The following is an 18,270-nucleotide window of genomic DNA, read 5'->3' as shown; positions in this document are numbered from 1 at the left end:
AGGCAGGCAGATCATCTGAAGCCAAAAGTTCAAGACCAGCCTGACCAACATGGTGAAACCCCATCTCTACTAAAAACACAAAAATTAGCTGGGCATGGTGGCTTATGCCTGTAGTGCCAGCTATTCCAGAGGCTGAGGCATGAGAATCGCTTGAACCCAGGAGGTAGATATTGCAGTGAGGTGAGATCACGCCACTACACTCCAGCCTGGGCGACAGAGCAAGACTTTGTCTCAAAATATAAATAAATAAATAAATAAGAAAATCTCCTGATGCAGTATCACTTACAGAAATTTATTCTATGAACTTTAACAAGGTTGAATGTTTTTTTCATTTTTATTGACATTTTAATCAAGTTAAATATTTTAATATTTAATCTTATGAACTTTCCTCTGAGCACTGATTTAGCTGAACCCCACAGATTACAGTATTATTATTATTTTCTAGAAATTCTCTAAAGGTGCTTGCTCAAGAATCAAGGTAAAGCATTAACATCTGAAACTTAAAAATACTTCAGTAAAATAAAAGATTAAGCAAACAGGGCAACTATTAAATCTAGGTAATGATTATGTGGATGTTATATTAGTCTATTTCTCTGAATGTGTAAACTTTTGGTTAACCAAATCAAAAGGGTAAAACTACAAATTAAGATGATGCAGGAACATCACTCATAAGGCTAAAATTTATCTCTAGAATATCCATTAATATCAGTTAATCTCTGGAATAATCAGTTTATGTTCAATTAAATATACCCTACAGTTACGAAAGATGCAGACTCAAGCACAGTTAAATGAAGACCTTTAAAAAAGAAAAGAAAATCTACCATGATTCACATTACACACTAGGCAATTAATGTTAATTTGCTTACCGTTTGCATGGATTGGAATGGAGCTGCATTTACATTGATTCCACTGCTATGCAAAGGTTTGCTCGTCCCAGCCTGAAATACTTGAGGCTGAGACGCAGCAGGAAGGGATGATGATGCTGTAGTCTGGTCTGTATTTAAAGAGATTGTTGCCTAAACACAAAGTGAATAGATGCACTTTAGAGGTAAACTAAACTTAGCCAAACAAAAAGTGAATAGATGTACTAAAGTGGTAAATTAATCTCAAACTTATGTGTATTAACAAACTCAAATATTTCATGAAAGCAAAGTAGGTCCAAAAAGAAGAAGAATGTTATTAATGGTAATGTACCTCTGTCCAATTCATGAGTAAGTGCCTCATCAAATGTATGTGGCCTGGTAACAGAACTTGCCTGAATCTGATCAATTGGTTCCTTCTGTGGTCGTTGCTCTGTAGCATGAGAAGGCTGGTACAAGGGCTGAGATGCTGTGTACCCCTCACTTGTGGATGATACCAAAGGAACCTAGACATAAGTAAAGAAATAAAAGCTTTTTCCTGCTTACAAAACTGACTGTGAAAAAAACAAGTTACCTGTAACACACATAAGGCTAAGAAAGGCTAAGAAACAGATACAACTGCTAAAAAAGGGAGAAATTAATACTATCATCTTTTTAAATCTGTATAAAACCTAAAAATTGCAAAAAACATATACATTTTTGAAGCTTGATGTTAAATAAACCCAAGTCTCGTTATAAAGACCCTCTACAAGTACTTCTAAGATGGAGAAATCTGCACTAAATTTTAGAATTATGTCTAAACTATGTCTTCTGAAATTCTCAGTTCTAAATTTAAAAAGTTTATTTCATTATAATACATTATTTAAAATGCAAGACTTAAGAAAAACTTAAAAAGTCATCAAGAGGAAAAATGAACCTAAACATAAAAATAAAGGCTGACAGCTATCCACAACAATAAATTTGTTGAATTCCAACAGAAGACTTGGACACTGATGAAATTCATACTTTCTTTCATAAGCTAAGAAAGAAACCAAGGAACCAATTAAAACAAAAGTGAAAAAATATTTTTAAATTATTTTTTAAAAATAGAGATAGTGTCTCGCTATACTGCCCAGACTGGTCTTGAACTTCTGACCTCAAGTGATCCTCCCATCTCAGCCTCCTAAAGTACTAGGATTATAGGCATGAGCCACCTCACCTGGCCCTGAAGAAAATAGTTTTATCACTCTTACCTGTGTAGCTTCTGGTTGTACAGGAACTTGATTAGGCTGAACAAGTCTAGATTCAGAATGAACTGCAAAGGTGACCAAAATATTTTTGTCATACAAAATTAAAATTTTTAGAGAGACGCATCTAAATACCTTTTATTTCACTATTAAAGGCTTTTGGCGGGGGAGGGGGGGAGGGGCAGGATCTCGCTCTGTCACCCAGGCTAGAGTACAGGGATGTGATCTCAGCTCACTGTAACCTCTGCCTCCCAGGCTCAAGTGATCCTCCCACCTCAGCCTCCCAAGCAGCTGCGACTACAGGTGTGTGCCACCACACTCGGATAATTTTTGTATTTTTAGTAGAGACAGGGTTTCGCCATGTTGCCCAGGCTGGTCTCAAACTCCTAGGCTCAAGCAATCTGCCCGCCTCAGCCTCCCAAAGTGCTGGGATTACAGGGATGAACCACCATGCCCGGCAATTAAAGGTAAATTAAAGGCAATTAAAGGTAAACCATAAATAAACTTTTTAGCAATCATGAAAATAAATTGGGAAATGCAGATAAAATTTTAGCTTTCAAGTGAGCATTTTGGTTTACTGGCAGTGATAATTATTTAATAGTTTACTTTCACAACTGGTTTCATCTTGTTTTTTCCAAGAGTAAAGTAAAATGTTATAATAGAATGCACTAAAAAATAATCAGTGCCATGAGAAAAACTTTTAAAGCGGTACAATAAAGTAGCATTATTCATACTCCAGACCTCAGACAGACAGTATTCTATTTTTATCTTTTGTTTCTTCTGAAACAGGGTCTCACTGTGTTGCCCAGGCTGGAGTGCAGTGGCGCCAGCATAGCTAACTGTAGTCTCAAACTCTGGGCACAAGAAATCCTCCCACCTTGGCTTCTTGAGTAGCTGGGACTACAGGTGCATGCCACCCTGCCGACCTAACTTTTTTTATTTGACTAATTTTTAATTTTTGTACAGGCAAGGTCTATGTTGCCCAGGCTGGTCTCAAACTCCTGGGCTCGAGTGATCCTTCCTCCTCAGCCTCCCAAAGTACTGAGATTACAGACGTGAGCTACCATACCCAGCTCAATATATCTTAACCAACTTTCAATTAATTTCAAATGTTTCTAGAGAAAATAAAATTTTAAATATGTACTTTTTGGCCAGGCACAGTGGCTCACGCTTGTAATCCCAGCACTTCGGGAGGTCAAGGCAGGTAGATCATGAGGTCAAGAGTTTGAGACCATCCTGGCCAACATGGTGAAACCCTGTCCCTACTAAAATACAAAAATTAACGAGGCACCTGTACTTCCAGCTACTTGGAAGGCTGAGGCAGGAAAATCGCTCGAACCCAGGAGGCGGGGGTTGCAGTAAGCCAAGCCAAGAACACGCCACTGCACTCCAGCCTGGTGACAGAGCAAGACTCCATCTCTAAATAAATAATATATACGTTTTAAGAGCCTATATTCAACTCAGCATGCATCTTAACAATTCCCATCATTCTCCCACCTCCCTTCCCAACTATGATTAAACAGATAATCAAAACGACGATCTTTGGTTAGTCATTAAGAAAGCACCCATTTTCACTGGAGAGTCTAATGGACTCAGCATTATGTAAATATCTAAATAGCCTTACAGGTTTTATCAGTGCTACCTATACTGACTTTCACACAATTTCCCAGCTGAGAAAACGACTTATTATCTTCCTTTGGTAGAGCTCAGAAAATGAACACTAAAAACCATGACTGCTCTCTTGTAGGTGTCACCTTTGATTTGTTTTCTAACTCTTGGTAGAAATGTGACAGAGATATGAGCTCCCTTTACTTCAGAAAAATCCTAACTACCTTACACCAAATTAAGTGTCATTAAACATACTTTTACTCAGCAACTTCTTTTATGATATTTAAGATCATGCAACATTAAATAGGTTATTTTACTTGGTTCCACTTTTGTGCAACTAACACTGATGTGTTCTGGGAAAAACCAGGATGACTTACAATCACTAATAGTCCTGCAGAGAAGGTCCACTTAACCCAATGGAAGGCACCAACTCTATTTAGTGCTACTACTTCAAATAATGGTGTAAGTCCAGAAAGAGTCTGAAACTATCTTGTGGTTTCTCTCTTCCCTTTGCCTCTTACCCACTTCATTGCTGTGTATTTTTTTTAAGGTAATAAAATCCAGAAATTATCCTAGAAAGCTATAAGCATTCAAAGAAAGACATCTCTATTATTTTTACTCCTAAATTTGGAAATTTTAAAAGCCAAGCAAAATTTCACTTGTTAAAGTTACAAAAACAGGCAAAACTGGTCTATTATAGTTACAAGTACGGAAGTGATTGCTATCGCTAGGGGCGAGGATAACTAGTGATTGAAAGGAAACACAATGTAGGTTTCTGGGGTACTGGTAATGTTTCATTTCTTAATCTAGGTGCAGGTGTTTTCAGTTTATAAAAACTCATTAAACTTGCATATATTTTTCTATGTCTACATGGCAATAAGAAGTTTAAAAATAAACAATTATGGAACTACATTTTTAATTCAAATTATAGGAACGATAACATTCTTTTTATCAAATTAAAAGACCTAAGTCAAAATTAAAGTCATTAAAATAAAATTAATTTTCACAAACTTTATAAAACCTGAAAAGTACTGGCCTTATACTTCTCTCACATAAAAATGTACCACTACTAACCTGGAGGGCAAACCAGCTGGGGCATGTCCATGTTTTGTGTTGGATTCATAGGCTGTGCAGATACAATGGCAGGATCGAGTGTCTGGTTTTCAAAATCCAGCATTGAATCCTACAGGTTAAGTTAGGATAGAATAAAGTCAAATAATATAAACACTTAAAGTTTCTGTTACAGTGTTTGACTAAAATGAACATACCTGTATGAAATTATAGGGACCCTGCATTTGTGCCATAAGATCTTGTACTCGCTGTCTTCTCACAAGGGGATCTGCCTGAGCCACTGGAGTCAACGAGTGGGGCTCTGGTACTGAAGGGGATGCAGCCTGAGGTTGCTGCTGGAGTGAATTTACCACCTAAGGTAGAAAAAACAGGATGAGAAACAACAGGAGAGCAAAAAAGCTTCACTCACTACCATCATGATGTGTCCCCCAAACTACATATACCATCTAATACTATAAACAGAACAGGCTTTAATGCAGTTACACAAATGGACTACATTTATGCCAAATTTAACATTCTGAAAAATATCATCACTTCTACAGTGTTTCAGTTCCATAGGACCACTATGTAGCATTTCAGGTTGGTTGACTGATTGATTGATTAATTTTTATTTTTGAGATGGAATCTAGCTCTGTAGCCCAGACTGGAGAGCAGTGGCAGGATCTCGGCTCACTGTAGCCTCCATCTCCCAGGTTCAAGCAATTTTCCTGCCTCAGCCTCTCAAGTAGCTGGGATTACAGGCACCCACCACCACGCCCAGCTAATTTTTGTATTTTTAGTAGAGACAGGGTTTCACACCATGTTGGCCAGGCTGGTCTCCAACTCTTGGCCTCATGTGATCCACCTGCCTCAGCCCCACAAAGTGCTGGGATTACAGGCATGAGCCATCATGCCCGGCCAGGAGAATGGTCTTGATAGAAGAATAACATATTAAAAAGAAAAGCATATTACCCTCAGCTTACAGCTATTTTCCTGCACTTTGGGGGTGTAAAGAAAGACATCTAAAAGAGGATCAAAAGGAAGGCCAGGACCCATTGGTAAGGTTTTTTTGGACTGTATCTTACAGGTAACGAGGCATCACTGAGAGCCTCAAGTACAAGTAACTTAAAGCTAACTTTTCCAATAAAATTAAGTTGTGACAATGAATAGGATGGTCCAGAGGCAGTCAGAGAGGAGTAATATGAAGAGAGTCACTGAACTAGACATGAGGACCCAAAAAAAAATCATCGTATCAGTTGAGAGACAGCATTAGAAAACACTAGAGGAAGTCTACAGCCTGGTGACCAAACAGCATTAGGGTAAAGGAGTACAAGATGATACCCCAAAACACAGATCAGTGTAGGAGCCCTGATTTTTACAAAGCAACCTAATTTCAGTAAGAGACAAATCATGGTAACAGATTAATCCACATATAACTTTGTATAAAATAATTTTTTTACATTGGTTCAGCAAAACAGTGATCCTATTAAACATCCACAGGGATAAACATTCATTTTTTCGAAGTAACAGTCTGGTGTAATGAGTTTGTTATTATAATAAATGTACTAATAATGCAAAAAACAATCTTAATTTGTTCTCAGTAGAGATAAAAATTACTAAGTGAAGACAAAGACAGCAACCTTGCAATACAGAGAACTCTTACCTCAACCGTTTCAACTGTCCACTCATCTACCTGCTCCTTTTCACCACTGGTGAACTGTGTTTCTGCCATGAACTGTCTATTTACATACTGCAAAGCAAAGTAAATGTTTGAGACATTTGTTTGAAAGGCAGCAAAGTAAAGGCAGCATTAAATTAAAATCATACCTCTGTTGATTCAACTTCACTTTGCTCAGTGTACTCTTCTGCTGGTTCAGGTTCTAAGAGGTTAAAAAATGGTGCAAAACAAAAGGATTTTTAGGTCAGTAATACTACTCTGCGTGATATTGGTAGATAACATATCATCATACATTTGTCCAAACCCAGAGAATTACAACACTAAGAGTAAACCCAAATGTAAACTATGGACTTTGGGTGATAATAATGTGTCAGTGGGGGTTTATCAATTGTTAACAAATGTACCACTCTGGTCAGGTGGATGCTGACAATGAGGGAGGCTGTGCATCAGTGAGGGTAGAAAGTAAATGGGAGATGGCTACACCTTCTGTTCAGTTTTGCTGTGAGCCTAAAACTGCTCTAAAAAATAAAGTCGGCTGGGCACAGTGGCTCATGCCTATAATCCCAGCACTTTGGAAGACCAAGATGGGTGCACACCTGAGGTCAAGAGTTCGAGACCAACCTGGCCAATCTGGTGAAACCCCATCTCTACTAAAAACGCAAAAAATTGGCCAGGCATGGTACTGGACGCCTGTAATCCCAGTTACTCAGGAGGCTGAGGCAGGAGAATCGCTTGAACCCGGGAGGCGGAGGCTGCAGTGAGCCGAGATCAGGCCATTGCGCTCCAGCCTGGGAAACAAGAACAAAACTCCATCTCAAAAAATAAATAAATAAATATAAATAAAGTCTCTTTTTAGAAATGATACCATAAAGTACAATAAATCTTTTTTGAAGTTAAGAATTCAACTAGGCCAGGCGCGGTGGCTCACGCCTGTAATCCCAGCACTTTGGGAGGCCGGGACAGGGGGATCACCTGAGGTCAGGGGCTTGAGACTAGCCTGGCCAACATGGTGAAACCCCGTCTCTACTAAAAATACAAAAATTAGCCAGACGTGGTGGTGTGTGCCTGTAATACCAGTTACTGGGAAGGGTGAGGCACGAGAATCACTTGAACCCGGGAGGCAGAGGTTGCAGCAAGCTGAGATCGTGCCACTACACTCCAGCCTGGGTGATAGAGTGAGATTCAGTGCCCAAAAAAAGAATTTAACTTAAGGCCAGGTATGGTGGCTCACGCCTATAATCTCAGGACTTTGGGAGGCCAACGCAGGCGGATCACTTGAGGTCAGGAGCTCGAGACCGGCCTGGCCGATATGGTCAAACCCTATCTCTACTAAAGATATAAATGATCAGCCAAGCGTGGTGTTGTGCACCTGTAATCCCAGCTACTCGAGAGGCTAAGGCAGGAGAATTGCTTGACCCTTGGAAGTAGAAACTGCAGTAAGCCAAGATCATGCCACTACACTCCAGCCTGGGCAACAGAGCTAGACTCTGACTCAAAAAAAAAACAAGGCTGGGCGCAGTGGCTCACGCCTTTAATCCCAGCACTTTGGGAGGCCAAGGCGGGTGGATACCTGAGGTCAGGAGTTCGACATCAGCCTGACCAACATGGTGAAACTCCATCTCTACTGAAAATACAAAAATTAGCCTGGCGTGGTGGTGTGCGCCTGTAGTCCCTGCTACTCAGGAGCCTGAGGCAGGATAATCGCTTGAACCCGGGAGGCAAGAGGCTGCAGTGAGCCAGGATCACGCCACTGCACTCCAGCCTGGGTGACAGACAAGAGACTGTCTCAAAAAAAAAAAAAAAAAAAAAATTCAACTTAAATTCCAAACAAAGTAAATAGTTCACCATCACATAATCTAAATTTACTTACAAACTTATTTTTAAATTAACAGTGTTTTATATTTTAGAAAGTTTTCTTTACCATTTATTCCAGAATTAATTACTTTAGGTTCAACAGTAGCTATTTCAGATCATGTATAACGCAAATAAAGAGCTACTATATTAAAAGCCCTCTTTCTTCTCATAAGTAATAGTATAAAGCAGCATACAGATTAAAAATCTTACTTAGTAAAGTTGTAAGAGGGGGAAAAAGATTGCCTTATATTAATCTCCAACTACTAATCCTACCAATGTACAATCTTCCCTTCTAGTTTCAACCTACTAGCTACCCGTTACCAAGTGCTTACCGTGTGCCAGGCACTATATACACACTTGACATATTTTCTTTTTGAGACAGAGTCTTGCTCTATCACCCAGGCTGGAGTGCAGTGGCAAGATCTTGGCTCACTGCAATCTCCGCCTCCTGGGTTCACGCCATTCTCCTGCCTCAGCCTCCCGAGTAGCTGGGACTACAGGCGCCCGCCACCACGCCCAGCTAATTTTTTGTATTTTTAGTAGAGACGGTGTTTCACCATGTTAGCCAGGATGGTCTCGATCTCCTGACCTCGTGATCCGCCCGCCTTGGCCTCCCAAAGTGCTGGGATTACAGGCATGAGCCACCGCGCCCGGCCTTGACGTATTTTCTAAATAGGGAATCTGAGGTACAAGAGTTTTACTAACTTGCCCAAAGTTACAAAGCTAGTAAATGTTGAAGCCAAGATTTAAATTCAGGCACTCTGATTCTAGCAAAATTTATACTCCGATGTTTCCTTATATTCAGAATTTCACTCATCAATGTAAGAGTTACCATAAAAGTATTCACAGTTCGGTGTCTAGCTATATAATTAGTGTTGTGTCCCATGATAAAATTAACTGGAAAAGACTCCTTGCCTTGGAGGAATTTATAGTTCAAGATTATGGAGTTATAATCTCCCCATGATTAAAACAAAACAAAAGCAACTCATACTATTCATCCAATGCAATGGCATGGTAAACAGCAAATCTGGGCATTTCAGACAGAAACCTATTTGAAAATCCTTGTTAACAGCTGGCCCTCACCCATACTACTGCTGCAAAAGAACTATCAGTTTGTAATAGTGATCAAGACTAGTAAGACAAATGACTGATAATGAATACTGGTAGGAATTACTCAATAATCTCTCTTAACAGTTTGTCATGCTTAAAGTCTCTTTAAAAATAAAATCTAGTGTACATATATGAAAACTAAGTACATATATAAACTTGTAGCAAAATCAAATAAAACCAGAACCCTAAACTAAAGTTCATATCCACCTAATACTCACCAGCTTCAGGTACCTGGTCTTCAACTGCAGGTGCTGAGGCTGCCTCTTCTTCCTCACACAACCCATTCTGGTGGTTGTGGGTGCTGTCAAAGTAGTTTGACTGAAAAACACGCTCAACAATTTCCTTCAGAACTTTATCTAAGAAAAAGAGCATGAATTATAATGTAAGACTTATCTGAGGATGCCTGGCTTGAAGAAGATCCAACATTCTATAAAATATTGTGATTAAAAAACAACCATTACTAAAACACATATATACATAAAAAGATTACATTTCACCAAGAACAGAAATGTATTACAGAATGATAGGGAACAAGAAGAATGTACTTATATTAAACTTTACGGGGTTTTTTGTTTGTTTTTGAGATACAGTCTTGCTCTGAAACCCAGGTTGGAGTGCAGTGGCGTTATCTCAGCTCACTGCAACCTCTGCCTCCCAGATTCATGCAATTCTTGTTCCTCAGCCTCCCAAGTAGCTGAGATTACAGGTGCGTACCACCATGTTCAGCCAATTTTTGTATTTTTAGTAGAGGCGGGGTTTCACCATGTTGCCCTGTGAAGGTCTGACCTCAGGTGATCTGCCCACCTCGGCTTCCCAAATGGCTGGGATTAACAGGCATGAGCCACCGTGCCCGGCCTGAACTTTATGTATTTTAAGTAAATTAGTCAGGGGGAAAAAGATGACATTTAACATTTATTCATTCAAAAAGTATTTATTCAGCACCTACTACATATTAGGCAATATGCTAGGCACTAGGAAAACAAAAAGGTATGTAAAGACACAGTATCTCCCCTCAATAAGCTTATGGTCTAACAGAGGTGGTATCAAATACAACTACAGAAAACTTACATCTGTGAAAAGTACTACACAGAAGTACAATGGATTGGACCCAATCAGAGTGAGGCCACAAAAGGCTTTCCTAGGTAAGTGCTACAAGAGTTGAAATTTAGAAGAGTAGAGGGGTGGAAGTGTTTCAAGATGGAGGAAAGAGCATTACAAAGTCCTATACAAAGGATGTCAAATACAAGAAAAGGAAAGGAAGCCACTATGGCTAAAATACAGGGAACAAAGAAAAAGCATAGGGAAAGATGTGGCTGCAGAAACTGGTAAAAAACAGACCATGAATGTCCTTGAAGTTAAGGACAAACTTATATAAATAAAACTGAGATGAAGCCACTAAAGATTTTAAAGAGGCAGAGGGGTGGACTCAGTTAAGCAACTGCGTCAGACAAGAGAAAGGCATAAAAGTAGAAGAGAAAGAAGTAGACAATCGAAAGATATTTAAAAACAAAAACTATCAGAATTTGGTGTACCAGGATATTTAAAAACAGTGCAGGGCAGAGGGGGAGATTATTATAAAGAGTTATTACTTTCAATTTCCTTGGCTTGTATATTATTAATAGTTATACAGTAGGGCCACTCCCTGATAGGTCACTGTAAAGAAAAATAAAATTTTGAGGACTATACTGTATCAAAAGCTTTGGGAAATTAATCCTAATAAACTACCAACAACTCTTTAGATAATGAACACTTCATATGTCTTCCTTATTTCACTTCAGCAGCTCCTGGCTCAAAACTGTTTTCAAGAAGTTATAGATACAAATCAAATGTACATAAAAACACTAATTTGGGTATATTAGTACCTTTCCATTATAAAGATTAGTACCTTTCCATTGTAAAGATGTCACATTCCTATGATGTGGGAATAAGATTAGGTAGAAAATAACCCCAAAACAAGCTATAAGCTTAAAGGTTTAATAACACCTTTGTTACTCAGCAATGCTCATGAAAATTTGATGAAGCTTGACCTAAAACTACTTTTTTAAGCTAACAAGCTTATACATATAGAACTTGCAGAACTAAAAGCAAAAAGGTAAACACATATTTTACAAAGAAATACAGACCAGAGTAAAAGTTAACAAACCAAGAAAATTATTTCTTAAATGAAGAAAGGACAGACAAGGACTGGTACCCTTAAAGCAAACATACTCTTCTAAATTTTGCCAATTAAAGCTCATACCATTTTGGTGACTAAAGCTTATAATTCAATCTGATTTCTTTTCAACCAACAGCTAAAAATGCATAAATACAGATGCTTTCATTTTATGTTCAAAAATCTACCTTCCTAATTCAACCTTACAAATCGCAAAGATAAGAATCTATTCCCTGGTTTCACAAAAGGCTAAAACGTAAATTCCTAGTTTACTGAAGGAGTGAAACGTGAATGTCCGTTTTTTAAAAAATCAGTTCACAGTTGCATGTTTGAGAATAAGGAGCTCACACAGAAAACTAGACCAAGTATCAGAATATTTTAAATACAGAAAAAAACTAACATCCTCAAATTAGCAGATGTCTAAGACAAACTAAAGAAAAACTAAGGCAATAACATGAGCAGAATGTATGAAATGCAATAATTGTTTCATGAAACTTCAGCCATAAAACAAACAGTCCTCCCATATATTACTAAAAGCTGTGGAAACTCAATCTGATGTTAATCTGTCTACCTCAAACATAATTAAGTTACATACAAGACCATGTGAAGTTAGGACTATCATACTCCCAGTTTCAGTTGTTTGTTGCTTGTGTTCTGATTTCCACATTACAGATTAAACATATAAAGAAACAAAAAAGAAACCAAGCAGTAAATAGCAGATGAATGTTATATAGACACTTCTAAATTTTATTCAATTAATATTAATTTTAAATAGGAAAACTAGCTGGGCGCAGTGGCTCACATCTGTAATCCCAGCACTTTAGGAGGCCCAGGCAGGTGAATCATTTACGGTAAGGAGTTCGAGACCAGTCTAGCCAACTGGCTAGTAGAGCCCTGTCTCTACTAAAAATACAAAAATTAGCCAGGCGTGGTGGCGCATGTCTGTAATCCCAGCTACTTGGGAGGCTGAGGTGATAGAATCACTTGAACCCGGTAGGCGGAGGTTGCAGTGAGCTGAGAGCACGCCACTACACTCCAGCCTGGGTAACAGAGTAGACTCCATCTCAAAAAAAAAAAAAAAAAAAACTAATTTTTTTTCTCCCAAGTGAACTATAAACATAGGAAAATTAATTTTTAAAGATTCCTAGTTATAAAATCAAAGTTATCAGTGATACTCACAGGTGGTTCCACATACAGGTTTTTCCTTCCCTTCCAGCAGGTCCCACAGGTGAATGGAGGCATGTTCATACTGTTCATTCAACCTTTTAATAGTAAATAGCTAATTAATAACCTTTCAGTTGTCAACTTAAATACTCAGAAGTTTCTATTATCAAATACCACTAATACCTCAAGCTCATGTCCCGTTCAGGGTCTACTAGCTTATAGAATTCATCCAACAATGACAGCTCCTCTTCGGACAATATTGGCACTCCATTCAAACCTTGTTTCAGGTCAGTCCGCACTTCATCATCTCCCAATTTGTCCAAAACATATTGTAGCTCAAGTACAGTTTTTAAACGTTTCTGTTCAGCTTCTTCTCTCATAAGCTGCTCCCGACGTGCTGTCTTCTTTATTGTTTTCTGAATCTGCAAAACGATATCAATGTAAAACACCAAAATGAGTTCTATAAAACTTAGTTCAATCCATTTCAGGTTCAGCTTAAATAAGGCATGTTTTACTCAATGAGTGAGATATGACCCCAGTACACAAAAGGATGATTCCTGACTTACAAATACAGTTTTAAACATAATCTATTTTAAGCAATTGTTAAAAATTCAGAACAGCTCTTTCCCTAGAAGGTATTTTACTACTGAAATATTACTGATGAAACAATGTGTTTGGGGCTTCTTTCAAAATAATCTAGAGGGCAAAAGGAGCAAGGAAATGAATATGGATTTATGTGAAATACAACTGACCATGAGATGATAAATAAACAAGTTCGGTACAGGTACAAAGAGTTTCATTGTACTGTTTTCTTTAGTTAGGTATATATGTCTGAAGTTTTTCATTATGCATATAAAAGGTAAAAATTTTATGAAGTTAGAAATTATACAGAAATTTAAAGGCCTAGGCCAATTAAAAAAGAAACCCAACCACAGCAACAATAAAAATCTTACCTCAATCTAGCTCCTCTATGGACAAATAACCCAAAGTTCTAACTCTGAGTATCTACTAATGACTCACAAGGAAATGCCAAAAACCCACAAGTGCCCCTTTGCCCCCAAATAATCCGCTGCCAGTCTCAGAAAGACATTCCATTCTATTGAAAAGAGTGCCTAATTTTTTTTATGAATAAGATGATGCTGGTGGAGAAAAACAGCTAAAGCTAAGTCTGAATGTATTTTCTCCACATTCCTTTTTTTCTTCCTTAGAAAGGCTGAAAGGAAAACATCAGCCAAACTCAATTATTTCTCTCCCTCTCTCGTGTATCTAACATCAGGCTGGGGACAGAGGAAGGCCAGTCTTTTCAAGAGGAATGGCAATGTTTTCCTTTCCACTTTTTCTCCTTTCTCAAGCCTCACTAGGATGAACCAAGACACAGAAAACCAAAATGGGGACATATGAAACTTATATTAAAGGGAAAAATGGGGAAGGACACCTGGGAGGAATGATGAAGGCTGCAATAACAAGACAAATCTATAATGGCAACAAAGCGTGCAGAATAAATATCTTAGCACTAAATGGCAAGTGACAGCTACAGTGAGCTGAGATCATGCTACTGCTTCAGCCTGGGTGAAACAGTGAGACTGTCTCAAAAAACAAAAAAAGTATTCTTTTTTAAAAAATAATTTAATAAAAATTTTTTGAGGCAAGGTCTATGTTTCCAAGGCAGTCTTGGGTCTTGAACTCCTGGCCTCAAGCAATCCTCTCACCTCAGCCTCCTAAAATACTAGTATTACAGGTATGAGCCACCATGACCAGCCAGGAAGGTGTTTTTTGTTTTGTTTTTGAGATGGAGTCTCACTCTTGCCCAGGAGTGCAGTGGCACAATCTTGGATCACTGACACATCAACCTCCTGAGTTCAAGCAATTCTCCTGCCTCAGCCTCCTGGGATTACAGGTGTGTGTTCCCTCGCCCGGCTAATTTTTGTATTTTTAGCAGAGACAGGGTTTCACTACGCTGGCCAGGCTAGTCTTCAACTCCTAACCTCAGGTGATCCATCCGTGGGGTTACAGGCGTGAGCAACCACACCCTGCGCAGGAAGGTCTTTATAGGTAGGTGGAGGCAGGAAACATAGGAAGACGGGCAGGAATGTGAAAGGAAGTTAACAAAGCAAAAGAAGTTAAGAAAGCTATTCTGTATGAAATGAACAGTTCAAGAAGGAAAAAGGCGAAAAGGTAGGCTGGAGCCAGGCAAAGGAAGTTCTTGAATGCTGAACAAAAAGCATGTTTAATAATTGTGGAAAGTATACCAAAGGATCAAAGATAAATAAAAGCTCTGCTAACGAAGTCAAAGCTCAGAGAAAAGTCCTGAAAATACCAAAGTGTTACAAGAGGAGCAAAAAAGGATACAGGTATTTTCATTACACAGTGATAGTAACTTCCAAAATAGATGTTACATTAAACTGTATAGCAATCCTGTTTCTATTTTAAAAAAGAAAAAGAAATTGGGCAGGGTTCATCAAGCTAAGTGGAATAAATCTCTCCTTTGGTGCTATGGTCTGAATGCACCCCCAAAAATTCAAGTGTTGGAAACTTAACCCTCCCAATGCAATAGTGTTGGGAGGCTGGGCCTTTTGGGAGCTATTTAGAATGAATTAATACTACTATAAAAAGAGCTTGCAGGAGTATGATCACTCTCTCTTGCCCTTAAGCCCTCTACCATGTGAGGACACAGTAATGCAGCAAGATGCTGGTACCTTGATCTTGGACTTCCCAGCATCCAGAAGTGTGAGAAACAAATTTATGTTCTTTATATAAATTATCCAGTCTCAGGCATTCCATTATAGTAACACAAAGTTGACTAAGACACTACGTACAAAATTAAATTACTTTTTTTGTTTCCAGGCAAAGATTTTCCTTCCCTGATCAGATATAATAAGTAATTCTAAGATTAAGTACTTGAAGCTAGGCACATTGGCTCACGCCTGTAATCCCAACACTCTGGGAGGCTGAGGCAGGCCAATCACCTCAGGGGTCAGGAGTTTGAGACAAGCCTGGCCGACGTGGCGAAACCCCGTCCCTACTAAAAATTTAAAAATTAGACGGGCATGGTGGTGCTCGCTGGTCTGTAGTCCCAGCTACTCGGGAGGCGGAGGTTGCAGCAAGCTGAGATAGCAGCACTGCACTCCAGCCTGGTCAACAGAGCAACGCTGTATCTCAAAACAAAACAAACAAACAAAGGATTAAGTGCTTGAAATATATTAGTTATGCATCAAATACTGTTCTAAGCACAACCCTATGAGGTAGGTACAATTATTATCACCATTTTACAGATTAGAAAACCAAGGCACTGATGGCCTCTGCCCATCAGCCCCCTTTCTATCCTATTGGATCTGTTACTCTGGAAAACCTTGACTAATACAAGAACAGTGAAATTAAGTAACTCATCCATGGTCATACTACTAAGTCAAGTCACAAAATTAGGATTCAACTGGGCAGTCTGCTTCTAGAATCACATCTCTTTATCCCTACACTGCATTGTCTCATATAATAAACTGTTTTTTTTTTTTGTTTCAGCAAATTAGAGGAAACTTTATATAGTCACACATTACTTAACAAGGATACATTCTGAGAAATATGTCAGTAGGGAATTTCATCATTGTGCAAACATGGAGTGTACTTAGATTACCTAGATAGTACAATCCACTACACACCTAGGCTATATGGTTTAGCATATTAGCTCCTAGACTACAAATGTGTACAGCATGTTACTGTACTGACTACTGTAGGCAACTGTAACACAGTAGTAACTATTTGTATATCTAAACATACAATAGGTACAATAAAAATACAGTATTATAATGTTACGGGACCACCATCATATAGGTGGTCCACAGTTGACTGAAACATCATTATGGAGTATATGCCTGTATTTCAATGTTATTAGCCTTCTCCAAAGAAGATGACACTTATTCAGATGGCTTAATTTTCTGGCCTCAACAAATTATCTGACTTTGCTTGCATTTAACTTTTGTCCTTATTCCCAAAGGTTTTTGTTTTGGATCGAGTGCTGATATAGGAGCACATCAGTTTGCCATACCCCTTAAGGTTCCTAAAGCAGAAAATAATTACCAATTATATAAATGAGCCTCTTTATTTTCTGACTGTTAAATTGTGAGTCATTAGACATAAGGAACATGATAAATAAAAAACATTTCTTTATTTATGTCTAACAACTATCTTATTTATATGTATTTGCAGAGCTAACATGTTAAACCAATGAGACCTTTAGCATTAGTTACAACACGTTTGTCAAATCTCAAACTTGCTCCTTTTAAAATTTTTTTTTAATTTAATGGTTTTTTTTTAAGAGATGGGGTTTTATCACGTTGCCCAGGCTGAAGTGCAGTGGCTATTCACAGGAGTGATCATATGCACAGCGGCCGTGAACTCTTGGCCTCAACCTATTGAGGAGCTAGGGCTACAAACATATGCCACCGCCCTCAGTTTCAAACTTAGTATTTTTAAAAGACATCTTTCAGGTGTTACGCTAAACTTTACAGAATGTGAAGGCATCTTAGATATACCTGGATACAACTATCTCACCTTGCAGACAGCTTATCAATAGTAATGGAAGGACTAAAACCCAAAGAAACAACAAAAGTATTTCATAAATATATATACTTTCTTTTACTTACATCCTGACTTAGTGCCATGAAACTCCTCTGTAATTCTTTTGCAAACTCCAAATTATTTGTGACTTCCTGGTACTTAGAAACGGCATCCTAAAAAGACAGACAACCCAACTTTACTGTGAAGACAAAACACCACAAAATTAATTTTTCTATTTAAAATAGTAAGCATTAGGTCTAAAAAAAATATATAACATATTTACCAGCTGGTCTTGATTAAGCCTTTCCCCTTTGTTCATTCGTTCCTGGTAATCATCAAGCTTACCCTATATTAAAAGAAAAAAAGAATTACATTCCCTATTGAAGGTATATACCAGCTTAAGCATGCTTGACAAAACCCACACAATCCTCTTAAGTTTGTCTCAAATTTTGCCTTAAATAAACTTTTAAGATATAGTCCAGTCTAAGTACATTTTTAAAAAAAAATTTTTTTTTTTTTTTTTGAGACAGTTTCACTCTTGTCACCCAGGCTAGAGTGCAATGGCACCATCTTGTCTCAATGCAACCTCTGCCTCCCATGTTCAAGCTATTCTACTGCATCAGCCCCTAAAGTAGCTGGGATTACAGGCACTCACCACCATGCGCAGCTAATTTTTTTGTATTTTTTGTAGAGACAGGGTTTCACCACGTGGTCAGGCTGGTCTCGAACTCCTGACCTCAGGTGATCCACCTGCCTCAGCCTCCCAAAGTGCTAGGATTGCAGGCATAAGCCACCATGCCCAGCCTAAGTATATAAAACTTTTTAGATCTACTCCAACCATTGCTGAATGATATCAAAGACTGTATTGTAAATCAATGACACATTATTCCTTCCTACAAGAAAGAGTATTAGATGGACTAGGCATATGGCTCCCACCCACATGGCTAAGGGCCACAATTTGGTTAGGATCTTGCCTGTATCAGGTGAGCATATCAGACATTTATCAGGTTAAATTTT

The 18,270-nt window shown here is 38.4% G+C and overlaps 1 protein-coding gene across 4 annotated transcripts in view; it reads right to left on the bottom strand.

The window, feature by feature from the left end:
- CAPRIN1 (cell cycle associated protein 1) overlaps positions 1-18,270 on the bottom strand; it is a 47,245-nt gene that overhangs the window by 10,853 nt on the left and 18,122 nt on the right. For all 4 annotated transcript variants that reach the window (XM_003910052.3, XM_021925926.2, XM_009186323.3 and 1 more), the window contains 12 exons: positions 17,537-17,599; positions 17,340-17,426; positions 12,886-13,124; positions 12,718-12,800; positions 9,605-9,742; positions 6,572-6,624; positions 6,408-6,494; positions 4,963-5,118; positions 4,769-4,877; positions 2,093-2,154; positions 1,256-1,366; positions 867-1,016 (listed from right to left, as the gene is read on the bottom strand). In XM_003910052.3, the coding sequence (XP_003910101.1) occupies positions 867-1,016; positions 1,256-1,366; positions 2,093-2,154; positions 4,769-4,877; positions 4,963-5,118; positions 6,408-6,494; positions 6,572-6,624; positions 9,605-9,742; positions 12,718-12,800; positions 12,886-13,124; positions 17,340-17,426; positions 17,537-17,599 (1,338 nt within the window). The remainder of the gene's footprint in view (positions 1-866; positions 1,017-1,255; positions 1,367-2,092; positions 2,155-4,768; positions 4,878-4,962; positions 5,119-6,407; positions 6,495-6,571; positions 6,625-9,604; positions 9,743-12,717; positions 12,801-12,885; positions 13,125-17,339; positions 17,427-17,536; positions 17,600-18,270) is intronic.

Source organism: Papio anubis, chromosome 12 (assembly GCF_008728515.1).
Source record: "Papio anubis isolate 15944 chromosome 12, Panubis1.0, whole genome shotgun sequence".
Taxonomy (NCBI): domain Eukaryota; kingdom Metazoa; phylum Chordata; class Mammalia; order Primates; family Cercopithecidae; genus Papio; species Papio anubis.
This window is presented reverse-complemented; position numbering and strand designations above follow the sequence as displayed.